The sequence below is a fragment of the Rhamphochromis longiceps genome, linkage group LG23, assembly GCF_057381845.1.
Source record: "Rhamphochromis longiceps isolate RC_006_pf linkage group LG23, R_longiceps_female_GT1.1, whole genome shotgun sequence".
Classification (NCBI taxonomy): domain Eukaryota; kingdom Metazoa; phylum Chordata; class Actinopteri; order Cichliformes; family Cichlidae; genus Rhamphochromis; species Rhamphochromis longiceps.
In genome coordinates, this window is record NC_140578.1 from 45,419,101 (window position 1) to 45,446,851 (window position 27,751).

The window sequence follows — 27,751 nt, forward strand, 5'->3', positions numbered from 1 at the left end:
CCTGTCTGACAGCTAAAGCCTCGCTCAACCTGAGTCATCTAACAGGACAATGATCCCAAGCACAACTCAGCAGCAAATCTACAACGGAAAGTAAAGAATGAGGTGTCGCAATGACCCAGTCCAAATCCAGACCTCTGATCTTGTATGAAAGCTGCATTAAAACATCCTCAGCTACAAGCAGACAGTTGAAAACTGAAACTGCGACAGAGACAGGTAAACAGACAGAAATGTAAAATTAGACACCAGACCAAACAAGCAAAGACACAGAGCGGCTGTTGCTGTTGTCTTCAGTATAGATCTGAAAGGTTGTCACGGCGGTAAATGTGCATGTGATGATATAGTTGAATGATATGGTCAAGTAGTGAACAAATGAAACTAGGTCAAAACATCACAGTAATGCATGCTAGCTGCTATTTCATTTCTGCTTTCAGCTACTATTAATAAACAGAATCATGTACATGATTGTGTTAATGCAACGCTACATGTATTACAGAAAGAAGCACGTTAAAGTCAACGTGGCTGTCTGGGACAGATGTTGCTCCTGAGCGAAGCATGCAGGCTTTAAATGATGAGCAAAGCACAAATAGGACGGAGACAGAAGCAGCGTTTAGGGTCAAACATTAGAAAACTCCCTCCATGATCATGCAGACACATGTGACTGGCCAGTGCTCTTACAGTATGGGAGGTAATAAATCTTTGAATGTTGTTTATTTTAAGGTTTCTACTGTCCGACTTTGGTGTGTTGTAACCTTAGTTTTCTGTGCTTAGCTAACAGGAGTGCTACCCAGTGTGCTCTTCTGCTGCTGTGGCCCAATGTGCTGTGCATTCAGAGATGCTCTTCTGCCTACTTTGATTGTAATGATTGGTCATTTGAGTGACTCCAGCCTTCAGCTTATAGCAGTCATGCTCCCCTGACCTGTGGTATCAGAAAGGCCTTTTTCCACCCAGAGAACTCCCACTCACCTGATATTTCCTCGCTCGCACTATTCTCTGTAGAGATCACTGTGTGGGAAAATCTCAGTAAATCAACAGTTTTTTAAAATACTCAGACCAACCAATCTGACACCAACAATCATGCCAAGTTCAAAATCACTTAGATCGTCTTTCTTTACCATTTTGATGCTCAGTGTGGACTTCAGCAGGTCATCTAGATCGTGTCTACATGCCTAAATGTTATTTGCTGATTAGCTACTTGCTTAAATGAGCAGTTGAACATGTACCTAATAAAAATAGAGCAGCATGGACTATAAGGCTCGCAGTGAATAATGGTCAGGTTACAACAGATGTTTTGATGGAGGCGTTTGTATCATAACAGCTGCACCATCAGCTGAAAGCAAACAAGTCATGAGCCTTTTTAACAGGATGCAACAGATAGCACCCCAGAGCGAGACCCCCTCCTACACAGACAGTGGCAATGATAGTCCATTGTTCCAAGATGCAAGATGCTTTAGCAAAGGCAAGGCTATGTGCACATAAGGAGGGGGCGGTAATACTCCAAAACATACGAAGCTTACAAGAACTTCATAGGAAGAAAGCAAAATAAGAACAAAACCGCAGCTTCAGGAGCCTCTCATAGTTTCAGGTGTGGGTTTTTGTGGCCTCCTCTTTGTGCCGTTTGCTCTTGTTTGTTAGTAATGCTGGTTAGATCGCTGTCTGATAATGGCTTTTCTTTTTCATCTGAGAAATGCAACCAAAAAAGAAAAAAGGGGGAAAGCAAAGCTCAAAATCAAGTATAACAGATGCTGCCTGACCAGCTTCACCCTTGTTCTATACATTGTTGTGGGTGACACATAAACAATTATCTCTGAGACCTGCCAGCAGAAGGAGAAGAAAAGGCAATCGCAGATATGATTACAAACACTACAGATATCGGAACATAAATCATGCATCACTGGACACAATTAAGTTCTCATTAATTGTGTCGACTTTTGACACTTTGGGGATGAGGCAATGAAATTAATCCAGTTGTTGAATGATAAAACAATAATCCAAACTACTAATCCTCCTCTGTGCGATTCACGAGGTATTATCACTCAGTCAGCAGCATGGGGTGATATTTAAGGAAGCGTTGACAACATATTTGATGATATCCAGAACCACCGAAATAGAAAATGAAGTACTTATTATTCTTTTTGCTTGTGCTGTTAACACATCCATGTGAACAACACTGAAAAGACACATCTGTCTTTTTGCATTTCCTCTGAAAGCTTTGAAGCCTGAAGCCAATGCATGACCCACTTATACAGTCAGACATCTCAGCAGCACTCAAACACTCTCTTCGGCTTTTACACCCCCTTACTCAAATATGACAGCGTCCTCGCTTGTATAAGGTCACGTGTGGCATTTCTACAACTCTGCGATCAAATCTGTATTTCCAAATCATATTTAAGTTCATTCAAACTACTCCAAACTTTATTTTAAATCGGAATCTTTTATTGTCATTAAGCCAAAAGCACAACGAAATGATATCCTGATTCATTCAAATGCGAGGAAAGCAAATCTAACTATTGACAAAAATAGAAAATGAAACTCTTTCTAATAAATAAATAGATATGTGTATATACAGTGACTTGCAAAAGTATTCGGCCCCCTTGAACTTTTCCACATTTTGTCACATTACAGCCAAAAACATGAATCAATTTTATTGGAATTCCAGGTGAAAGACCAACACAAAGTGGTGCACACGTGAGAAGTGGAACGGCAAGATCTGAAAACTGCTGTTCACAAACGCTGCCCATCTAATCTGACTGAGCTGGAGCTGTTTCAAAGAAGAATGGGCAAAGATTTCAGTCTGTAGATGTGCAAAGCTGGTAGAGACAGACCCTAAAAGACTGGCAGCTGGAACTGCAGCAAAAGCTGGTTCTACAAAGTATTGACTCAGGGGCTGAATAATTACGCACACCCCACTTTGCAGTTATTTATTTGTAAAACATGTTTGGAATCATGTATGATTTTCGTTCCACTTCTCACGTGTGCACCAGTTTGTGTTGGTCTTTCACCTGGAATTCCAATAAAACTGATTCATGTTTTTGGCTGTAATGTGACAAAATGTGGGAAAGTTCAAGGGGGCCGAATACTTTTGCAAGTCACTGTAAGTTACTGCTTGAGTCATTATTGATTGCAAAGTTCATGAATTCATGAAAAAATTAACTTGGTGTGTTGCTGCTCTGCCTGCATGCATGTAACAGCATGTCCTTGTGCATAATGTGAATTAAAATGCAGCATCTAGTCACATAAATAAATTCAGTGTACATAATACTGCTTTTCAAAATAAAAGCAATTTATGGAAGAATGAAAAATATTTATTATCGCTTTGAAAAAATAATAAATGCCTATTTTGGCCTTTTGTAACCGCACAATCACACAAAACGTCCTTAAATATAATTCAGTACCAGTGCAGACACTGGTCTATCTAACGGCAGCCCCAAAAGTCAATCCTGATGGACTCACATGTTAAATAGCCCCACTAACCACCATCAAAAATCACGTGCAACACCTTGGATTTTGCTAGCTTGCTGAATACATGAGTTGCATCTGCAGGCTACTAACCAACCCGCAACCCTTAGCTGACAGCTTATAACGCCACGCTTTCATGCAAGACCTCTGTCTCAATATGGCCGCGACAACAGTGTACTTTAACTGGATGAATTTCAAGTGTGTCCCTAGTGAACATAACTGGCCCTGAAGCATAAGCAAACTGATAAGCAGGTTGGAGCCCCCCAAGAGCACAGGAAAGATCTATAAATGTGTATTTATTGTGTATGTGTTATATTTATAGTAGAACGTAAAATATGGGGGCCTTTCTGTGTGGCGTGCATGTTCTCTCCATGTTTGAGTGGGTTTCTCTCAGTCCACAGACATGCACTTAGTGGGGTTAGTTGAATTGTTGATTCTAAATAACCCATAGGTGCGAATGGTTGTCCATCTTTTTGCATCAGGCTGGCAGTCAGTCCAGAGTGTACCCTGCTTCTCGACCTGTGGCAGCTGGGATAGGCTCCAGCCCCCTGAGACCCTGATAAGGATAAGCGGAAGAGAATGGAAGGATTTTAAGAGACTGACAATTTAAATCTACTAGTTTAATCATTTTCATTGTCAGAGCTGGGGTCACATGCATGCACAAAGATACACAAGATGTGTGTCTTTGTGGCTGAAAACAAAAAAAAGAAAAAGAAAAAAAGCAGCAGAATAAATTTCAGTGAACCGTTTTAAAACTGCACCATCTGCTGGGTCATTTTATTTCAGTCCAGCACAGTAAGTCACAATAATGTTTGTGCCAGATGTATTATGAGCAAGAACAGACACTATATAGTCAACATTGTTCATCGGCGTTTGCATTTCAAAGGTGTTTTCACCCACCTGTCTCCCAATTGCATGTCGCTGTACATGGATGATCTGCAAGTCAGATGCTGATTGGTTGACAAGTTGACCAGAATAGGGAAAGAAGTATAAGTGGAGTTTATGGGGGATGGAGAAACCTGAAAGTACAGTGGCTGTAGTGGGCATTGTTGTTAACACTCAGTTTCATTTCATAACTTTGCATGTTAGACCAACAATAGCACAAGCAACACTTCCTCCATCTGACAACAAGCACTGTCTTCAAGTAGATTTGGCCTTCACACTGCACCTGCTGAAGCATAAAAGAAGCGTTAAATGTGGGGCGGTCCCTGAGGCCTGGCATGGTCTCGCAAACAGCTTTTAGATGAGGGACGAGAATAAGGGCAAGTGCACAAATGACATCAACAAAAACAAATAAAAACCTCTAAATTATTTCCTTTACTTACCTTATTTACTTCGTGACAAAACACCTTAGAGTTTCACAATGTTGGAGTGAGATTTTGCAATTGTATTAGATGAATAAATGTGTAATTTAATAAAAACAGCAAAGCGAGTGTCTCTCGTGTAAAGCTAATAATTCAAAGCCAGCGAAATAAACTAATCTTACCGTTTTACTAGCATAAAAAGGAAAGAATGAATAAATTCACCAATAAATGTAATATGCAGCGGCGTTTTTATTGTCACGTGCGACGTCCAACTGTTGAACGTGGGTGCATGTTCGCACAGGATCCACTGGGTGGCGCCAAATAGCCAGCAGTTATTGTGCAGGGACTCAAAGGCTGCTGGGAAATTTTCTCCGAGGAAGTAAGATGAGATGCTAAAGTAGCTGGCTCCACAGAGGTAAGAGTTTGATAATGTGAGGCATCTATCGGGTCACAACGCTTACACTGACACATTAATGATGTGAAAAGTCGGAGTGTGTTGTTGGCGTGTGGCTGGGTGAAAAGTGACGTACGTAGCGTCCATTTTTGTTTGCCAGGTGTCAGCACGCGCCTCGCTAACCCGCAATGTGTTTTTGAGAGTTTCTCAAACACCTGCGGTGTTTACTTTACTCTCTGTTGGCTGGTTTGCCTTCGTAAACCACTTTGTTCATAAATTGCAGGTTTACCGATGACGAAACATTAACAAAGAGGAACATCTCAGAAGCTGCAGCTGTCTGCAGTCATGGTCAGTAAACTGAGATAGAAATGCTTTTATTTTGTAGGATCACGCCACTTATTCTACCCTCAACTGACAGACGAGGCTTTTTCAGGAGCACTCTTTAGCTCATGTTCTTGTATGCTAATCACTGCGATCAGTCAGAGAGGACATTTTCAAATGATCAAGCTGAGAAGACCTTTGCTCATCTTTCTCATCAGCAGGAGGACATAAGCACTGTGATGTCCTGGTTTTCCAGCCCGGTGTACAGCCGATACTGGCAGCACTATCGGCAGGCCATGGCATGGCATCAGAGGCACAGGCGCGCCTACAGAAAGGCCTTGGAGGCTGCCTACGGCCCCTGCTGCTACCAGGAGGAGGGGCCCGGTGACCGGCCTCGCTATGCTGACTGGAGCTCTGCAGAGAGCAACAGCGAAGACGAGGCGGACGATGCAGAGGAAAGTAGCTCGGAAAGCGAGATTGAGTGCGATGTGAGCAACATGGAGATCAGCGAGGAGCTCCGGCAGTACTTCGCCCAGACTGAGCGACACAGGGAGGAGCTCAGTAAGTAAACAAAGGGGAGCAGGTGCTTTAAAAGGTCAATTTTTAAAAGCGCAGCCTCTCCAGATGTTTAGTCTAAGGTGAGGAGCCTGTCTGGTATGTGTCCAAAAATGGTCCGTGTTGTCGTTCTTGCAGAGAAGCAGCAGCAGATGGAGGCGGAGCAGCAGGGCAGCTACGTGCCGGCCGATCAGGACCTACACAGCTTCTCGTTGCGGAGCAGTGTCGCCCCTCCCTTGGAGCGACCCGGCGAAAGACGCACGGCCGAGATGAAGAAGCTGTACGGCGGGGATGCGGCCAAGATCATGGCCATGGAGGCGGCGATGCAACTCAATTTCGAAAGAAACTGTGACCTGAAGCAGCCCAAGTACTGGCCCGTGATCCCGCTGAAGCTATGACGCCGTAAACAGTTTGATCTGGAGACGATCCATGCTCTGATCCCTCTGCGAGCTGCTGATGTAGAACTAACGGGTTTAGGAGGTTTGAAGTTATTTCAAGGAAGAAAACAAAACTTCTGCTCGGCCAAACACGAACATCCCCGACCTGTCGGCTGCTGCTCCAGATTAAAAACCTCTGGCTGTGGCAGTACGAAACACGAGGTTTACCCTACTGCATAAATTGGTTTTTAATTTATGGCATGAAACACCAGCACTTAGTCCCCCAAAACATCCTGTTGGTTCGGCGCTAAAAAGTGAGAAGCAGCGTGAGCGGAGGGTCAGAGTTGCAGTAAATTTGCCCCCACAGGTGATGCAAATGTATTCAAACAGCCTGCGCCTGTGTTTCCTCCTAATCTCTTTTTGTTTACCCTCTGGCTCGGTGATGTTTCATGCTGCAGTAGCTCCTCTTATGCCTGTCAACTTAGTTTAACCACAAAAAACATTGTCAGCCCCACGTCCTCCCCCTCCCTCCCCTCCCTGTGTTCAGATTTGGGAGCGTTCCTGCATGGCTGCCTCTGCCTACACAACAAGAGTGATTTGTTGTTGCTACTTCTAAAGTGCGGTTCTCCGATTCTGACATTCACTGGCTTCAAAGCCACTCGTGTGAGTTCTCTGGGGAGGGGGGGTGTTGACTATTCTGTTTTATCTTGTTTGTGTTTGCACCAAGCTGCTCCGTTTTTTTTAAACGGGAGGATGTGTATTTTATATGATTTCTGTTTGTAATAAAGTGTTTTCTGTCCACATGAAACTTCCTTTGCTTTCAGTAATTTTTAGTGGCATCGCTGTGAGATGGAAATCCGATTATATAACTGCTCTTCAGCACATTTCTGTACTCAGAAATAAAACTGTGTAATTCAAGTTGGTTGGTTGGTTGTTTAATTAGAATTTTTATTTTCTCAACATACATTAAAGCTTTTAGTGTCAGACTTGGAAGATTTATTTCTGAATTTGTGGGGTAGTGGATGCAAATGCAGTTTTATTTTTCATTAAATGTAATGATTTAATTATTAAGTGTTGACACTAAAAAAAATGCAGGCATTTTGTGTTTTTCTTACTTATCAAAAAAGAAAAAGGAAGTGAAACTGTGATGCTAGCACTTTCAGTACTCTGTATTCAGCTGCTCAGAAGGGACGTTTGGTATTTCAGTCCTCTGATTCCCCTCTGCGGGGTCATGAGATAAATCGGATGGGTCGCGAGATTAACGGGAGCGGAGACGAGAAAAACTAAAGTTCTTACTTGTTGGGCTTTTCTCTAATCTTTTTGTGAAGTACTGGATACTTTTTCCCCCTCAGTGAGCTTCTAAAGAGCTTTTAAGCACCTTGAGCGACTGATGTTGTGATTTAGTGCTATATAAATAAAATTTAAATATAGAAAAATTACATATTTGACCAGTCTTCTTCATTGAGTTGGTAGACTTCATTTAATTTGTTTGGTTTCCCAGCATGGACCCAACCTTTAAACATAGTCCTCAAATTTTCAGAATGCTTGAGGTTGAGGCTTTCAGAAGGGCTTTTCGGAGTTCAATGTTAGCCTGCTTTTCCATTCCAAAACCAGTTTTGATGTATATTTGGGATCATTGTCCTGTTGGAACACCAAACTGTGCCCACATTTGAAACCATCTAACTGTTGATTTAAGGTGAAGTTGGAGAATGTGGAGGTAGACTTCATGCTAAAGAAGTACCAGTAGCAGCAATACAGCCCCAGAGCATGATGACAGCTGATACACTGTTGTTAGGTTGGAAAGCTTCACCTTTACTACTGCAAACTGTGACCAAACACCTCAACTATAAAACTTTTCTCCAGATGGTGTTTGGCTCGTCTACGTGGGCAACTGCAGATTTTATTTGAGCTTAAAGGTGCTGGTTTTGGAGCAGTTGCTTGTATCTTGGTTGGGGTTGGGTTGCTTCTAAACCTCGTAACCAATTTCCTAAAGATGAAGGTTTGGTTCTTCGTCCAGGTCTTTGTAAAGTGGTGACACATCGGAATGACTTACACTTGTTGTTTTAACCAACTGATTAGCCAGTAAATAGAGTAAATAAATGCAAATTAATTTTAAAATCACATTTATCAATAAATAGATACATGATTTAAAAAACATGTTATACAACAAGATAACATGTTTGTTGTCTGCAATTCATTATGATTATGAAAGTCACAGGAACACATTAGAGAACATCGGGTAATTAAATCTTTTCAATTATTTTCAATTATTATTCAATTAAAAATGAAAACTATAAATAAAAACAAGCTCATGTAAAAATATACTATTTTTATTGACAAATAAATATTGAAAAAATTAAATATTTTTCAGAAATATTTTTCATATAAGTTGTATATTCAAAATTGTTATTATGACTCATGAGTCAGTGATTATGGGCGTCACAGGAAAAGTAAATGACATGATGATGTGATGATATGATCATTTCATGAGCAAAAAATAAAGAAATATTTTCATGAATTATTTATTTATTTATTGCCAGTGAATAAATAAATAAATAATAAGCTATTTAAAAAGAAAAAACACATACATAAATATTCAATGAGCGAACAAACAAATGTAAAACAGATTTAAATGAGTTAAAGCTGGGCTGCGCTTTGTTAAAGTGGACCTCTGTCTTATAATTAGGCGAAGAACTGACCAGGACACTTGTCTTGTGCGTTTGGATTAATGAAGCCTTATCCATTTCTAACCCCGGGGTGACGTCACCCCCCCCTCCTCCTCCTCCCCCCTCTGATTCCAGAACGGGACGTGCAGTTGTTTTCATTCTGCCTCCCCCCTCCCCTCTCCTTCCCGACCTCTCCAGACAACCTGTGGACATCACCTTACAGTCACTTACAGTGTCCGGACCAGCTTCCACAACAGCTGAAAACATGGGTAGGCGAACTGTGTTTTTACATTTTTGCTGTTTTTGCTTATTTTGCATTTCAACTCTTGCACAGGGGAGCGGGTTCATTTCGTGATGGATGCTGCAGAGATCTGTCCTGGCCGTGTTGAGCTGCGTGTTGTCGGTGTGATTCTTATTTGCATGTCTGATTATCACTTTGAAGCCTCGGTCTGTTAACTTTCACCGTTTCACTCTGAATATCTTTGCAGCCTTTTGTCACACGATCACTCTTCTGACGCTCATTAGGCAGTTATGGTTTCAAATCAACGTGCCCGCGCTCTCCTGCGCGGTCGTGTATCTGCTGATTGATGTCACACTGTGCCATCAGAAGACGCTGTTGGCGTCTTGGCAGTGGTGCACGCGTGTGAGTGGAAAGGGCATGGATTAAAGCTTTTACACCTTTAGAGAGAGGGTGGATGTAGATTTCATTTTAGATTTAGACTAATTTTCCTTCCAATAATCCGGATATGTTCCAGATCTTTTTTAAGATGTTTTATAAAAGTTCAAAATGTACAAAAATCCCATCCTCGCCAAATCACGTGATGCATTTCTCCTGTTGCAAGGTAAAAATGTGACATTCCTTGGCTCTCGGCTAGCACACAGCGGTTACCTCTCCCCACCTTATCTACTCATGTGAGAGTCGATGTTGATTGGATTAAGAGGGAGTGATCCGCTCCCCGCTGTGGATTAAACGGGCTGGACACGGAAGACAGTTGTTGCGTAGAGGTGGATGCTTGTTCCAGGGTTTTTGCACATTGTTCTTTTATTAGCTCAAATCAGATTGGTAATCTCATTGAGATTAAGATTTGCTTTGTTTTCAACAGGAAACAGAAAGTATGGCACAGGAAATGAGAAGAGAAATAAAGAAATACAAGAATTGTTCAGAATTAAGGGGTTTTATTTAAACAGTGGGAAGGGAAATATCTTTGTAAGTAGTTGTGCAAAGACAGTTTGATGTTCTCCTCTTGACTCATAAATTGGAAGAACTGATATAAATGGCCACCATAGCTGTATTACTAATGCCATGTACACTATTTAGTTTTATTTTCTAGCTGAAAACAATGAATGTCCAATTTTGGCACACAATTGGACACCATGCCAGTTTAATTTTTTAGGTCTTAAAGAGCAGAAATTAATTAATTTTATTAACAGGCCTAAAAAAGCTTTTTTTTTTTTTTAATATATATACATTTTTGAAGACTTAACCACACATTTACATGGTATTGGCCCTCTTCTGCCATGCGCATGGAGCGTTTAATTCTCTGAGGGGCTGTAACTTTGGTTTCTTTTGGTCAATTTACATGATTGACACTTCTTTTTAATCGTTTGAGCCAATAGGATCACAGTAACGATGCCACGTTCACGTCACTTCAACTAATCAGACGTTGCAATGCCAAAACCCACGTGGGCCCAAATTTACTGCATGTGACGTCTGTCCAGTCACGTGTCTATAGGTGGGTCTACAATCGAGGTTGTTGACGGAAAACGGCTCCCATGCAGCTAGGTAGGCGTGGTAACTGCTGATAATCACGTGGCTACTGGCTACCAGCGAAAATAACGGAGGATATCGGTACAGTAAGTCAATTTCTGTCTCAGCGCATTTGCGCTGCTATGTGTTTTGGGGTCTATTTTTGCGGCTCATTCAGTGAATTTTGGTCTGAACATGATGAAACTTGGTGTTTGGAGTCAGTAATAGCTCTGGAAGCAAACCAGCCTGTCTTTAGCCGGTTACATGAAGTCTGAAGAATTTCTTGTTTGTCTCCAAAAGTTGATTCTGTTCATCTGGACGTAGCGTTTTGTGTGAGAAATGTTTCATCACTCATCCAGGTGACTTCTTCAGTCTCAGCTGACTGCAGGTTTCAATCTTATAAACAGTATATTTGCATAATGACTGAAACCAGCCCACTGAAGGAACAGTGGGCTGGGAGGTCAGTTCCTTAATCATTAATATGCAAATTCTCATGACCATTGATCAACAACCACCGATCAATGGCCATGAGTACCATTCAAAGAGAGTTGAGGAATGGCTGCAATCACAGCATTAAGATGGTGACAGATGGACCCTTAGGCCCCCTCCTCAATTCAGAGATGGTCTTTCCCTTTTCACGTAAATGGCGTCCTTGACTCCGCGCTCAAACCAGCGTTCCTCCCTGTCCAGGATGTTACATCCTCATCATTGAAAGAGTGTCCACTGGCCTGTAGGTGTAGATAGACTGCAGAGTCCTGGCCTGATGAGGTAGCTCTTCTGTGTTGTACCATCCTCTTAGCCAGAGGTTGTTTGGTTTCCCCGATGTATAAATCCTGGCAATCCTCCTGGCACTTAACAGCGTACACTATGTTACTCTGTTTGTGTCGGGGGACCCGATCCTTCGGGTGGACCAATTTTTGGTGCAGCAAATTTCTTGTTCGGCTTTGTTTGTTCAGCGGCCTTCTGCACATTTATGTGACTGCTCGTTTAATCGTGGCTTGTTTTCGGTGTGTTTGGTGGTTGTAGAAATTGTTTTTATGACATTTTAGCTGAGATTCAGAGGTTTCTGTGGATACCACACATGTCTTTCTCCCCCCGTGATTAACATGATCTCCTCCTTTTTCCCCCGGTACCGGGGGCGTGGGGCTTAAGGCAAAAACCTTGTAAATAAACCATGTTGCTCTATTATGTTTGCTTGGGAGGACCATCCTGCTTTTTTGTGATACACAGAATCAAGAGGCTTCAAAGTGGACAAGCATTTAAACAATCAACAGATTTGCATATGTACATTATATATAATGTGTACAAAGATTTATGTTTCTAAAGTGAAACATCTACATAATGTATGCCAATATATACATATTGTAATTTTTTGCTAGAAATTGACACCAAGAAACTATGGCACCAATACTGGTTAGTCCCAACTTATACTTGCTGTAGTCATTTAGAATTATCTAAAATCAAAATGAACATTTTCTCTAATCTAATGCAGCTTACCTCTATGGGGCACCGTTTGTCAAGTGAAACACGCTGAAATTAACGGCAACATTTTTCCACATTTAGCTCAAAGCCCCATATACCTCATGCTAAGGTTGGTATATTTGAAGTCTAGGGTCCTTTGCTTTAGGAAGAAGATAAACTGAGCTCTGTGATATTGAACAGAGGTTATATACCAAGCAGTGTATTTATAGTATACAGTATTAATTCATGGGTGCAGAGGGATAGCTGTTGACATGCTAACACTTCTTCTTCATGGCATGAAAAGAAAAAACAAACCGAGGACAAGGCGCAGTCTGGACTAGTGCTCACGTTCACGTGTCTTTTTTTTCAGAGGAGAAACAGATTTCAGAAAAACTGCAGAGACGCATGTTTCATGTTTTTGTTAAACTGGCAGTTTCGTCTGTTTGTGTTTTACTGGAGGCTGACCTGAAACCAGCAGCGTTCAAGTTGATCTCATTAGGCCACTTATTCAAAGTGTTTCTACCTCTTACTTCTCTGCCTATTCCCTCCACGTCTGGATCTCCCCCTCTCTCTTTCTTTGCTTTTCTCTCTCCCATTCATAACATCTGTTTCCAATAAGCCAGCAGGTCTGTTTATCTCCTTTAGGCTGGTGAGAAGTTGAGAACAGACAGGATGTAGCCAAATGACATGATTTACTGCGATGGAGAACAGGAGCCATTTTTCTACAGGCAGCCGTCGTAAACTTCTCTACTTTCAGCTCTCCAGTTTTGCCTGTTATTTCCCCCCAAACTGCTACTTTAGTCCCATCATCGTCAGCATCATCATCCCATCTTTCATCTGCATCTGCTCCTCTCATCATCCCCCTGCTTATTGTCTTCATCATTATTCTTTCCACCACCACCCCTCCTCCCCTCCGCGTCCCCCTTCGTGAATCTGCTCTTTGTGCTCTCGTTTTTTTTGCTGCAGTTCGTCTCTGCTCGACTGCGCGTGGAAACTCGTGTCCTCTTCCATCCTCTCCTGTGGATTTTGCTCGGCGCTGATCTGCAGAATGGATACTGAGCACCACAGCCGTCGAGCAGACAGACTTCAAAGGCTTCAGATTTTCAAGGACTGTTTTATTCTGAAGGAATAAATGATCACTGAGCTGGCAAAAAGGGAGAAAAGTGGACCGATCCACTGAGCTGATTAGAACAGCAGAGTACTGACACTAAAGCACTGCTGTCATTATGACAGCTTGACTGTGCCCCAAAACAGACCACAAATACTTGTTTTTTAATCTCTGTTTATTAACTTTGCAAATATGAAGTCACTGCATGGTATGCTTGTGTAGAAAACTGAATAAAGTAACCAACTATGTAATCTCTATAAACAGTTACTATATGTAAATGCATAAAATGTGCACCAATCATTTCAGCAGATTGTTTACCTGCACGCAGGCTAGTTGCGTGCAGGTAAACAATCTTTTGCCTGGAGAAAAGCAGGGTGACCACCTGATAGTCATTTAGCTTTCCTTTTTTTAATATACTCTTGTAAACAATGGCTGGTGCACAGATATGGGAATCTCCAAAGACTGTAGTTTGCTGAATGCACAGGAAGCCCCGTAAAATTGTCCGTGACGCCCAAAGGCTAAGTCAGCAGAGTAGCTGATGGGTTCCCAGATTTTCAGCTGTGCATGTGTACTCAAGAAATAGCCCACTTCAGATGTAGTCGCGCTACTGGAAACGCCTCAGCTGGAAATGCCTTAGTTGGAAATGCCTTAGTTAAGCGCACAGGAAGCTGCTCACATGGTTCCCACTTGCATATGGTGCCCAGTGCTGTTTGCACATCAGCACAATCCAACATCACATGAAATTTGCACTTGGAAGCTAGCAGGTCAAAGCGACTGATCTGATCTACCGATGCTGGATATTTGCATTCTCATTTGCACCTGTGTTGGATGATGTCTAGAGAACTTCAGGGCTGCAGTGTCTGTTCAGAAACAGCAGAATGCTTCCTGTGTCTGCATAGGTTTGCTCCTTGTAGTCCAGCTTCCTCAAACTATGGAAGCTGGTTTCCACCACTGGAACAAGAACATTTGTGATCTGTGAGTCACAATTTTGAGTTATTAACTCAAAGTTTCAACTTAATAACTCTTTTTTTTTAAAAATCTTGACTGATTTCTTAAGACTTTTGAGATAGCAAGTCAAAATTTTGAAATAATAAACCAAAGTTGTGGGGAAAAAATATTATGTTTTTATTACTTCTTTGGTTTTTTTGCAGTGTTGAAAAATGATTCATGAAGCAATGATTTTGAGTAAACTGCAACTGAAATATATTTTTAAAAAAAGGAAAACTTTATTCATTCCGATAGTTAATCATGAAAGAAAATGTGCTTGGCAAAAAAAAAATTGAATGTAAATTTCTGAATGAACTGGAACAAGTAAAGTTCATTTTACATTGTGCTCCTGCAACAAAATTACTCTGTGGATAAAACAGCTGTAAGTGTGGTCACAGATTTTATTGCAACCTATTGTAGCAATGCGTTTCTGTCACACTGTGAGGAAAGTCCTAACATTTTAGTGCCAGTCACACCTCTCCAAGCACCTTTCTATTGTGCCGTTATTCCCTGTGGCATGTTGTTCTCAGGCTTGTGTCGTTTTTGTTCAGTCAACAGAGTCAAGGAAGACGCTTGTAACAGTTAGGTGAAAAGCTTGTATGCTTTTAACTCCTGCAACTACCTAAAACAACATCCCTCCCTCTTGAAACTCTTAGAGGAGGTTTGATTTAAACTGACTGGAGCAACGCAGACCTCAGTTTTTAAAGCTGAACTTTGATGAGGTACTGTGGGGCTGGTGAGAGGATTGGTGCCGAGAGCATGGTGGACTGTTGATGATCACACGTGGAGCTCGAGAAAGACAACAACAGTTGACGTGGTTTGCTGAGAGTTAATAAATACCTGTTTGTAAGCCTTCATCGCAACTATGCACAAAGCGCTTCTTTACAGTCTCCTGAATGACGAGAATTAGTTCCTCAAAAAGATTTGCTCATTGAATCGTTCAGTGCTTGATCGGAGCTCCAGCTGTGCAATCACACTCGCTGAGCTCACAAACAGCTGAATGGTTTACACTCCTCATGATTCATGGCCTCCAGGTTTCCCTGCTGAGTATGAGAGAGATGGTCTCTGCTTTGTAATGACTTTTAAGTGTTTTCTATTTCTTTTAAGATTCAATCAGTTTCACTGTTTAACGTGTTGAGCCTGATTCCAACAGATTAAGTGGCCCACTCTCACTTTGATGTGCATTTAGTAAACTAGCTGTACAGTGGTTTGTGTTTATCTGACAACCTTTAACATCTCAAAAGAGAGGAAAGAACTGCGTATGTGTAAGCACATGAGAGGCCATTATTACCTTGTTCTAACTCCAGACTGCTCATTACCAAGAAGAAAGAATTTAACTCTACCCCTATGAACACATGACTTGAATCTTTTCCATTTTACAAGAGATTCTGACTTCCAGTGGTTGTGAAAAGAAGATCATCTAGAATTACTTGTTTGTATTCATTTTCACTATAGAGCTCTCATTTTGTCTTGTCTTTATGTTCAAATATAGTGTGCGCCTTTTTCTGAAAGAGAGAGAGAGCTGAGTGTAAAAGCAAAGCTCTTGATTTACCGGTCTATGTCTCTGCCCTCACCTATGGTAATGAGCTCTGGGTAGTGACCAAATGAATGAAATTGTGCATACAAGCAGCAGAAATGAGCTTGCTCCGAAGGGTGGCTGGCCTCTCCCTTAGAGATGGGGTGAGGAGTTAGTTTTGTTTTTTGTTTTTTGATTTTCGGATTATGTGATGGTTTCAATTACTTCTATCGTTGTAAGTATTCTTCCCTTATGACTTGGATGTAAATTAAAATACTATTTCAGTATTTAAGGCAGATAACCTAAGTATGAAGAATGCTTACATGATGTACATACTGTGAATGCCTGCTTTTGAAACCTTAATAAAAATATGAATTAAAAAATAAAAAAAAGAGATGGGGTGAGGAGTTTAGCCATCAGGGAGGGTCTCAGACTAGAGCAGCTACTCCTCCACATCGAAAGGAGCCAGTTGAGGTGGTTTGGGCGCATTCTGGGTGAGGTGTTCCAGGCATGACCCACTGAGAGGGCAGACCCAGGACACACCGGAGAGGTCTGGGAACGCCTTGGAGTTCCCTCAGACAAGCTGGAGGACGTGGCCGGGGAGAGGGAAGCCTGGGCTTCTCTACTTAGGCTGCTGCACCCGTGACCCGTCCCTGGATAAGTGAAAATAAATGGATGGATCAGCTGCAGCCCTTATTGGGAACGGTCTTCACTTGGCTGACTAAAACTGTTGCCAAAGTGCTTGCTCATAGGGGGTCATATGATTGTTGGGTTTTTCTCTGTATCTATGAAGCGCCTTGAGGCAACTTATGTTGTGATTTGGCGCTATATAAATAAAATTGAATTGAATTGAATTAAAACGTGTTTGTCCTACTGCAGCCTCCATAGCTGGGATAGAACTGAAATAGGTAAGAAAACTGAATTCAGTTGTCTTCAATCTACTGGCATCTAGTGATGAGATTTTACACACTGTAACTTTAAAAACTCCTAAATAGTTACAGATAACAAATGTTTGGGAAATCTGTTCATGTTTAATTCGTCTAAAAGAAAAAAATATCAGCCTTTGGAGATTTTTGAATCACCAAATATCAGTAACAGTCTTAAAAACTATCCTTATTTTGCCCATAACAATGTAAGAAATTAACTAGTAGTATTTGTTTTTCTCTCTTACTACGCTTTTTATTGATTTTGCTATTGTTTGAAGGCATCTTACTCTTTGTACAGTGTGTTTTAATGTTTTGAAAGCTGTTGCTTAGTACCCGCCCCACTGATTCGGCCTTGACTGAGGCCAATATGTAAACACAGCCCTCACACTTGCTTTCATATTCAGGCTCCTTAAACTCAGCTCAACAGCCACTTTTTATGTGTCGGAATCAGTCGGCGTTGAGAGGACCTGTTGCCTTGACAACGCACTGATGCACAAAGCTCCGAGGCGGGCGTCGTTTCAAATCCCGGCACATGCAAACAGTCACACATCAGATCTCATGAGCCCACTCGGGCAAGAAATAGAAAGTACATAAAAATACATACACATGACCCACAGACAGCAGGGGATGCCATTCTGCTTCACCTCCCCTCCCTCCCCTGCTGTTCCCCCACCTCTGCAGTGATGATGATGGTGAAGAAGATGATGATCCCACCCTGCTTTGCATTTCCTCCACACAGTGACTCATGGCGCGCCTGCACACTGTAGATGGGAAGCATCTCTTATCCCACATTGCTGCCAGTGTGTGCTGCAGTTCCGTACAGTAGTTCACAGGTGCAGCAGTCACATGACTCTTGAAGGAGGGGGGGGGGGGGGGTCATATGATGCAGGCAGGCAGTCTGAAGTGGGGTGGGGGTGTGTATATATATATGTATGTTTGTTTGTGCGTGGTTGAGGTCGAGGCTGGGTGTGCACGCAGTTGTTTGGATGACGATGACAACGTAACATCATGTGGAGCAGACTGTGGACCAAATCTGGGCCAGCAGGATTAGTGGCTCGTCTGATAAATTGCTGAGCGGAGGGTGCCCTGGGGGGATGGGCGTGTAGACGCGTGTGTGTGAGTGTGTGTGTGTCTCTAGGTGTGTGTAGGTTAACCCATGCGTAGTGACAGGAGTCAGCTATTGTAAATAAAATGAAATGTATGGGAGATGCTCTCCCAGTTAGATTTTATTTCTGCAAAGGAGAGGGTGGGTGTTCGGTCAAGCATTTTGATTGTGTGAGTGAGTGTGAGGATGAGGGTGAGATGCTGAAACAGAAGCTTCAGTGCTCTGTTGTATTGCAATTAAGACTAAGAAATCACAATCGCAGGGAAAACTCTGAGCACAATGACGTGCAGGCATTTCAGCCAGCATGGATGATGACGAAGCATGACGGGATTAGTTTGCATGAATTTGCATTAAAGTTGCCCGTGTGCCTGTTTCAAGTGTGGAGTGGAGCTAGAGATGGAGGGGACAGGAACATGGAAAGAAATCCCATTTGTTTGGAACATTCCTTTAAAAATCCACAAAAACACTGGCCTGAATGAAATGTTTGTATTTGTGTTGACATCTTTAGAGTTGTGTGTACGTGTGTGTGTGTGTGTGTGTGTGTGTGTGTGTGTGTGTGTGCATTCAAGGTAGATTAACCTTTGTCAGCATCCAACGTTTTGGTTCAGGAATGAGAGGGAAGTGTCTCCTTGGCGACCGACGGCAGAGGGCGGAGGCGAAACTGGGTCATCATAACCACAGATTAAGAGACCAGATCTGGACGCACATGCACACACCAATGAGCAGACACACACACGCAGATGAATAAAGCCAGACAAGTCACAAAGGCACATTGTTTCTACTGATAAATTAAAAGGATTGTCTCAGGTTAGAGATGAGCAAGGTGCAGAACTTCAGCCTCACTCTCTGGCAAAGGTTTTCCTTTTAGGGGAAGCCAAAAGCCCATTAAAAGAGCAAGGATTAGACTAAAGCGACAGCGGGAGGCTCATAAAGCCGTCGCTGAGACAATGTTTGTGTGTGCGCGCGTTAGTGTTTGTACCAGTCTTTGCATGTTTTTGCTCGCTTAAGTGATGGTCTGTTTTCAGCATTAGTGATACAACTCTTATATTTGACTAATGGAGGCAAACACCCAAACATCAGCTGCTGTCACACATGAACTCTGGACAGTGTCTGCAGAGTCAGAGTCTCTGGTTGCCCTTTCTCGCATTTAGCAGCAGGAGATTCAGACACATTAGCGCATGCAGGAGGCAGGACAAGTCACACCTAATCACTGGCTCTGAATTTGGCCGACAGTCACCCACTCTGTCCTTATATGGCCACATTGGATTCAACCAGTCTGGCTGAGTAATGTAAAGAAAAATCAGTGCTCCAGTGTATGTGTGAAACTGGTTATTGTGGGGTGAAACAAGCAAGCTGTGGAAAGAAGAACGAGTACACAATACAATTTGATTCGTGAGCCCAATAAGTAAAGTTTACAAAAAGTAACTTAATCGATGCTTTCTATTTACCTTAGAAGTTCGATTTCGAAAACTTTAAGGTGATTGCTTTGGTTGCAACGGTAATATACATCCATCCATTCTCTTTCGTTTATCCAATTCAGCGTCGCAGAAGGCTGCAGCCTATCCAAGCTGTCATAGAGCGAGGGGCGGGGTACACCTTGGACAGGTTGCCAGAAACAGACAACCATTCAGACTTATATTTACACCTATGGGCACTTCAGAATCACCAGTTAACCTGACCTCACTAACTGCATGTCTTTGGACTGTTGGAGGAAGCCAGAGTACCCGGAGAGAACCCTGACAACCACAGGGAGAACATACGAACTCCACACAGAAAGGCGCAGTCAGAAACCCAGAACATTGTTGCTGTAACAGTGCTAACCACCGTGCCACCATGCTGCCAGGGCTGAAAATGAAGCTAAGACAGAAGTGCCATAAACTGCAGTTCCTCTAATGGCTACTTGAGTGATTCAATTTCCCATCAACTCTGATATTAAAATGCACAACTATACAAGAGATATAACCATGTTTGCAGCTTGGTACAAAAATGGCTTTGGTCTGAATAATTAGTATCCTTCTTCATATTCTAAAAGTTTGGCAGCCACTTACTTCAGTTCAGTTCAACTCATGTCAAAGCAGTTTGTATTGTACGATTAAAACCTTACAATAATAGAGAGAAAAAACCCTAACCCATGAGCAAGCACTTGGTAACAGTGGGAAGGAAAAACTCCCTATTAACAGGAAGAAAGCTCCAGCAGAGCCAGACTCAGGGAGGTGAGGCCATCTGTCACTGACCTGGTGGTGCTGTCTTTCTGGACAAATATGGTTGGTTTGTTTTTGTTGCATAATTCAAGCTGAACTGAAACTGTTCAGTTCTGGTATTTTATACTCCACCCTGTCATGCCCTTGTAGTCCATTTTTCAGAAGTTTGTTCCTATGAGCTTACTTGGTTGGCATGGTAGCTACGTACATCACTTAGCTGTAGCTACAGGCTACTAATAACTGTGTCATCATTTCAGCTAAACCTTTTGCCATCACTCAATTTTGTAACAACAGTTATTATAAAATAGGTATGTGTCAACCTGAAACTGAAAGCTTTATATCCATGCAACCAAAAAAGTCGACACAACTGCAAAGCAGAAGAAACGGCCCACCTTTAATTCTCCGTATACTGTTTCTCCTGAAGGATCATTTCATTCTCACTGACATAGAAGTTGCATTAGACAAAGACAGGCACAAATAGCTCTGAGTGGCGCACAACTGATTTCTCTAGGCACGGACCAACAGATACTGCAGGTCATCATGAGGCCATCCTCTGGGATCGGAGCTCATGGCTTCATAGCTCAACAAAACAGATGCTTAATGGTGTTGAACAGCGTGTCAGGAAGACAGTTAAAAGGTCAACGCGATGCCTGTAGTGAGACTGAGCGTCACACACAAGACAAAGGAGCAGATTATGGAAACAATAACAGGCATTTGAACTTTAGTGCTCTTTGTCACTGTACATTCATCCTGCAATTTGTTTGCATTGGTCTTTTGACAAAGTGATGCAACCGTTCAGATGTATTTATTTTGCAGCAAATCATAGCATAAATCATCTCAAGGCAGTTGACACAGTAAGGTCAAGACCCTTTTAACTCTTTTCCACATAAAGACAAACTCCCCTGTACCCTCAATGACAGTTGTGACCTCAGTATATATCAGTAAAGGTGTGGTTTAATGACCCTTAGTATAGTTTCTGGGTTTTGAAAAGGCCATGGGCAGACAATAACTTCTGATGTACACACAGTCATTTTGTTCCAGATGGTCAGTCACATTCGGTGACTCAGACAAAAAAACAAACAAACAAAAATAGTTATATTTATTTATATAGCACATTTAAAACAACAACTGTTGACCAAAGTGCTGTACATGTAAAATAAGATAAGACAGGCCTTCTTTAAACTGCAGCTCAATTCATGTTCAAGCCTTTCACCTCTATCTACCGAAACGCTGTCAAACCTAAAATGAGGACGTGGGCGCAGCGAGTGAAAGATTATCCAGGCAACTTATCAGCTACCTTGGCTTATCAACAACCTTAGGGTTGCCAACTGTCCTGTTTTAGCCGGGCCAATTCAATTCAATTCAATTCAATTCAATTCAATTTTATTTATATAGCGCCAAATCACAACATAAGTCGCCTCAAGGCGCTTCATAGATACAGAGAAAAACCCAACAATCATATGACCCCCTATGAGCAAGCACTTTGGCAACAGTGGGAAGGAAAAACTCCCTTTTAACAGGAAGAAACCTCCGGCAGAACCAGGCTCAGGGAGGGGCGGGGCCATCTGCTGCGACCGGTTGGGGTGAGAGAAGGAAGACAGGATAAAAGACATGCTGTGGAAGAGAGACAGAGGTTAATAACAGATATGATTCAATGCAGAGAGGTCTGTTAATACATAGTGAGTGAGAAAGGTGACTGGAAAGGAAAAACTCAATGCATCATGGGAATCCCCCGGCAGCCTATGACTATTGCAGCATAACTAAGGGAGGATTCAGGGTCACCTGGTCCAGCCCTAACTATATGCTTTAGCAAAAAGGAAAGTTTGAAGCCTAATCTTAAAAGTAGAGATAGTGTCTGTCTCCTGAATCCAAACTGGAAGCTGGTTCCACAGAAGAGGGGCCTGAAAACTGAAGGCTCTGCCTCCCATTCTACTTTTAAATACTCTAGGAACAACAAGTAGGCTTGCAGAGCGAGAGCGAAGTGCTCTAATAGGGTGATATGGTACTACAAGGTCATTAAGATAAGATGGGGCCTGATTATTTAAGACCTTGTATGTGAGGAGCAGGATTTTGAATTCAATTCTGGATTTAACAGGAAGCCAATGAAGGGAAGCCAAAACAGGAGAAATCTGCTCTCTCTTTCTAGTCCCTGTCAGGACTCTTGCTGCAGCGTTTTGGATTAGCTGAAGGCTTTTCAGTGAGTTTTTAGGACTTCCTGATAATAATGAATTACAGTCGTCCAGCCTGGAAGTAATAAATGCATGAACTAGTTTTTCAGCGTCACTCTGAGACAGGATATTTCTAACTTTAGAGATGTTGCGCAAATGGAAGAACGCAGTCTTACATATTTGTTTAATATGTGCGTTGAAGGACATGTCCTGGTCAAAAATGACTCCAAGGTTCCTCACAGCGTTACTGGAGGCCAAGGTAATGCCATCCAGAGTAAGAATCTGCTTAGATACCATATTTCTAGGCTTTTCAGGGCCGAGTACAATAACCTCAGTTTTATCTGAATTAAGAAGCAGAAAGTTAGCGGCCATCCAGGTCTTTATGTCTTTAAGACATTCCTGCAGTTTAACTAATTGGTGTGTGTTATCTGGCTTCATGGACAGATAGAGCTGGGCGTCATCTGCATAGCAGTGTAAATGTATGCTATGTCTTCTAATGACACTGCCTAAGGGAAGCATGTATAATGTAAACAGAATTGGTCCTAGCACTGAACCCTGTGGAACTCCATAATTAACCTCAGTGTGTGAAGAGGACTCTCCATTTACATGAACAAACTGGAGTCTATTAGATAGATATGATACAAACCACTGCAGCACAGTACCTGTAATACCTACAGCATGTTCTAATCGCTCTAATAGGATATTATGGTCGACAGTATCTAATGCTGCACTGAGGTCTAGCAGGACAAGCACAGAGATGAGTCCACTGTCAGAGGCCATAAGAAGATCATTTGTAACCTTCACTAAAGCTGTTTCTGTGCTGTGATGAGCTCTGAAACCTGACTGAAACTCTTCAAATAAACCTCTGCAGATGATCTGTTAGCTGTTTGACAACTACTCTTTCAAGGATGTTTGATCTGAAAGGAAGGTTGGAGATTGGCCTATAATTAGCTAAGACTGCTGGGTCTAGAGATGGCTTTTTGAGTAAAGGTTTAACTACAGCCAGCTTGAAGGCCTGTGGTACATAGCCGATCATTAGAGATAGGTTGATCATATTTAAGATCGAAGAATTAATTAATGGCAGGACTTCTTTGAGCAGTTTTGTAGGAATGGGGTCTAAAAGACACGTTGATGGTTTGGAGGAAGTAATTATTGAAGTTAACTCAGAAAGATCAATTGGAGAAAAAGAGTCTAACTTAACATCAATGGTACTAAGAGTAGCTGTAGATAATATTACATCTGTGGGATGATTACTGGTAATTTTTTCTCTAATGATAAAAATTTTATTTGTGAAGAAGTTCATGAAGTCATTACTAGTTAAGGTTAAAGGGATGGTTGGCTCAAAAGAGCTCTGACTTTTTGTCAGCCTGGCTACAGAGCTGAAGAGAAACCTGGGGTTGTTCTTATTTACTTCAATCAGTGATGAATAGTAAGATGTTCTGGCTTTGCGGAGGGCTTTCTTATAAAGCAGCAAACTATTTCTCCAGGCTAAATGATGATCCTCTAAATTTGTGACACGCCATTTCCTCTCCAGATTACGAGTCATCTGCTTTAGGGTACGTGTTTGAGAATTATACCACGGAGTCAGGTACTTCTGATTTGAGGCCTTAGTTTTCACAGGAGCTACAGTATCCAGAGTCGTACGTAGTGAGGAGGTGAAATTATTAACAAGATAATCGACCTCTGTTGGGGTAGCGTTCAGATAGCTGCTCTGCTCTATGTTGGTACAGGGCATTGAAGATGATAACAGTGGGTGGATTATATTCTTAAACTTAGTTACAGCGCTTTCAGAAAGACATCTACTTTGATAAAGTCTACTCTCCACCGCTGTGTAATCAATAATTGTAAATGTAAATGTTATCAGGAAATGATCAGACAGGAGAGGGTTTTCAGGAAACACTGTTAAATGTTCAGTTTCTATGTGACGAGTGATGATTGATCACTTCCTACGTGGATACAGCTTAAATCTTAACAACTTGCATTTAAACTGTTGTGCAGCTATTCTAATGGCTCTGTTAGCTCACAACACAGAAGTGGTGTGTGCCAAATGCTAATTCCGAATTAACATGCTAATGGAAAGCAAGATGATGAATAAACACAAGATATAGCTGATATTTAGTATAACTAAAGTACAGTATAAATTAAAGAACACTGACCTGTCAATGATGCTGAATGAAAGTTATTACCGGTCAAAGGAGCTTGCAAAGAAAAGCGTCTGGACTTCTTTAAGTTGCTTGAAGACGTTTCACCTTCATCCGAGAAGCTTCTTCAGTTCTAAGGTCAAATGGTGGAGAGTCCCAGATATAAACCTAGTGGGAGTTTCCCCCCACAGAGGGACAAAAGGACCCCCTGATGATCCTCTAATCACATGAGCCAAGGTGTGAAAGCGGGTGTGGGTCACAATCAGCCAGAGTTTCAGGTGAGCTCATTGTGAAACCTGGCCCCACCTTATCATGCGAATTCCTGAGGTCAGATGGCCCAGGATGTGAGTGGGCATTAAGGCATCTGGGAAGGGATCTCAAAACTGGATTATAGATGGCAGACAGTTGGTGTCGTAAACCCCCGCCTCTGTTCAAAGATGGTCGCTCACAGTGGACATAGATGGCTTCTTTCACTCCTCTTTCAAACCATCTGTCCTCTCTGTCCAAAATGTGAACATTGGCATCCTCGAAAGAGTGTCCTTTATCCTTAAGATGCAGATGGACTGCTGAGTCTTGTCCTGTGGAGGTGGCTCTTCTGTGTTGTGCCATGCGCTTGTGAAGTGGCTGTTTGGTCTCTCCGATGTAGAGGTCTGGGCATTCCTCGCTGCACTGTACAGCATACACCACATTGTTAAGTCTGTGTTTTGGCTTAAAGAAGTCCAGACGCTTTTCTTTGCAAGCTCCTTTGACTACGATGACCTGGGTGACTGAGAACCTTCACAGACAGAAAGTTATTAACATTTCTCCTAATGGGGAAATTTAGAGTGAACTATCCAGCAGTTGTTGAGAAATTTCACAATCATCAAATTGCTCTCCTGATATTTAGACTGTAGTATTGATATTTTAACCTTTACTGGTGGTGATGAAAAACAAAGCTTGCTGAAGTCAATAGGAGTTATCCTCTGGGGATCATGAACATCTCTGGGAAAGTTCTTCTAATCCATCATGTAGTTGTACAAAGATTTCAGTCATCTCCATAAATGTGGTTAAGGGTGCTTCCTGCTGCACTTACAGATGTGCACTCAGAAGAAGCGAAGCGTCTTGTGGGTGATTCACGCTAGACAACTTGCTTATTTATTTACACGCACTCTAACAGTGCACAAGATGATTCTTCCTCACAACAACAGGAAGCGTTCAATACACTGGCTGCATGTCATCAACAGTAGCCTTCGGCTGAGCTGGTCGTGGGAGCAGAAACGGTTTTACTGATAGCACACTGAGAACTTTCATGTCATGGTTATCTCCTTGATTAGATTTTAAGTTTTGGCTGATGGGACATAGAGCCACAGCCACATGAGAAGTTTTCTAGGAACTGATAGGATCGCTAAAAGATCTCAATCACTGCAGCCTGCCGGCAGTGTTTCCCATCTCCATGGAAACAGCAGAGCCTGTATCACTCTGAGACGAGACTGCGCTGATAAAGAGGATGTGACCACCTCCAGAGTATCACGATGGTGTAGAAATATTTAGATTGAAGTCAGTTTGAAGCTGCTCATGGCTATCGTTGCAGAGGCGCTCGTAGGCCCGGCGTTCTCCTTTTCTTCCTTCTTTTATTCAACATTAGCTGCACATCTGCTCCCATGAAGGAGCTGCAGTGTGCTCGTTACTGTAGTACGACCCAATTTGAGCGCCACTTTCCCTTCTGTGTCGTTCTAATGAGGGAAGACAGGCAGTCGACAGGCACTCATGCCTTTGCCTTTAATGGACCGAGAGAGTTGTGCAGGCAGATAAGAAAGTTTCTGCAGTGCTGCAGAAGCACAGAGGCTTTTTTTCAAGCTTAACAACTACTTTAAAATGACCTAGATGTTGGATATTTTCCAAAATCAGCTGTTGCATGGGTCACTTCTGATCACGGGCTTCAAAAGTTTGCATTTTAAATATTTACTGGCGTCACTGACATTTCCCTGCATGCCCACAGAAACAAGCACACTGTTTAGGGTCCAAACTACAGTCCTAGTCTCACTCTGTTGTTAATCATTTCACAATAACACACAGAGGCACAGTTCTATACCTGACTGCCACCCCAAACACACAAACACAGTATGCATCCCTTTGATGAGTCAGTTCAGTACAAAGGAGCACGACTCTAAGGATGGCAACATGGCACAGTTGGTGCACCCTTTTCCTTTCATTTTAAATGAATTGCCATGTAATTTGGTACATGGCAATTCATCTGAAGAATATTCATTCTTCAGATCCTGCTGACTTTGGTAATCTTCCCAATTTGTTGTTTTAGTGAAATGTCTGAACAATGAATTCATGCTGTAGAACCACCAACAGGTTTTAGCTGCATTTGTGAAGGTTTTGGCTCATTCTGTGACTCACACACTTAATAATGTTACACAATAATCTGTGAGGTGAAGTAAGAGAAGTTTGGAAGAACTCTGTCTTAAGAAATCCTGCTTGGAATTCCACCATAAAAAGAAACAGTTTTGTTGCGCCTTACTTGGTAGGAATTATGAGGACTCTGACTTTCTGACGTCTCTGGAACGCCAAACGGCATGTTGTGTGTGTATGCGTGTGTGTTTTTAACATCGTGCACATGTGCATGTGTGTGGCAGGGTGATCGTGAAGAGTGCCAGGAAGCACTGTATCTCATCTTGTGGACAAGTCCTTAATCTGTGTGACCCAGCAAGGGATTATGGGGGTTCTGAGAGAAAAATGGGACTTGAAGCTCACCCTTCCAGCCTGGTAACTGACAGTTTGAGTTTGTGTGACTCGGTCCTTTTGCATTTCTTCCCTCCTTTCTTCCATTTTTTTTGTCCCAACGCATGACTGTGTTTTGCTACAGATCAAATTAACTACAAAACAGAATTATACCATTTACTGATTATTCAATATCCTCATTGTATGAGCTCTCATTGTTCTATATGGACTACAGAACTGCATAGACTGTAGTGCTTGGCAACTAGTACAGCTAAGTGAAAAGGAATAATCCCCAGACTTAAACTGAAGTCATTTGGTTAATTTGACAGTGAATATAAATGGCCAACTTAAGCATAGCAGCCCAGTAATTTCACATTATGTGTCCGGAGGGAAATTTGTTTAGAAAAAAGCTTCATGTTGAGGCATTTGGATACATTTCCCAAGGTTGTTGCTGATCCTGTTTCTACTGACTTTAGTGGGAAATGCTTTGTTTTAACAAGATGATGACTTTAGCCTCAAGCTATCAGTGCTTAGTGGGCAATAAATGCAAAAATGTATTTATAAATAATCACTTGATGGTCATTAAGGTGGATTTTTTTTTTTTTTTTTTGG

General features: G+C 42.0%; 2 protein-coding genes across 5 annotated transcripts in view; both read left to right on the plus strand.

Annotated features, from left to right (window-relative positions):
* Positions 1–5,092: 5,092 nt before the first annotated feature.
* gemin8 (gem (nuclear organelle) associated protein 8) lies at positions 5,093–6,994 on the plus strand. Of its 4 annotated transcripts, none has more exons than XM_085399375.1 (4): positions 5,093–5,175; positions 5,438–5,502; positions 5,694–6,036; positions 6,169–6,994. In XM_085399375.1, the coding sequence occupies exons 2-4, from the start codon at positions 5,500–5,502 to the stop codon at positions 6,426–6,428; spliced, it is 606 nt and encodes a 201-aa protein (XP_085255501.1). In that variant the 5' UTR covers positions 5,093–5,175; positions 5,438–5,499; the 3' UTR covers positions 6,429–6,994. The 4 variants fall into 4 exon arrangements, with proteins under 4 accessions (XP_085255501.1, XP_085255503.1, XP_085255502.1 ...); XM_085399377.1 differs by having other exon boundaries at positions 5,101–5,175; positions 5,697–6,036; XM_085399376.1 differs by lacking the exon at positions 5,093–5,175 and adding an exon at positions 5,236–5,314.
* Positions 6,995–9,217: 2,223 nt separating this feature from the next.
* LOC146642833 (neuronal membrane glycoprotein M6-b-like) overlaps positions 9,218–27,751 on the plus strand; it is a 49,958-nt gene continuing 31,424 nt past the window's right edge. Inside the window, exon 1 of the mRNA XM_085397451.1 lies at positions 9,218–9,342. Coding sequence (XP_085253577.1) covers positions 9,339–9,342 — 4 coding nt within the window. The 5' untranslated portion in view covers positions 9,218–9,338. The remainder of the gene's footprint in view (positions 9,343–27,751) is intronic.

Bases quoted from the DNA above. Each gene is read 5' to 3' on its own strand.
- gemin8 (XM_085399375.1), top strand. The intron at 6,037-6,168 runs GTAAGTAAACAA...TCGTTCTTGCAG, and splicing joins GCGACACAGGGAGGAGCTCA to AGAAGCAGCAGCAGATGGAG.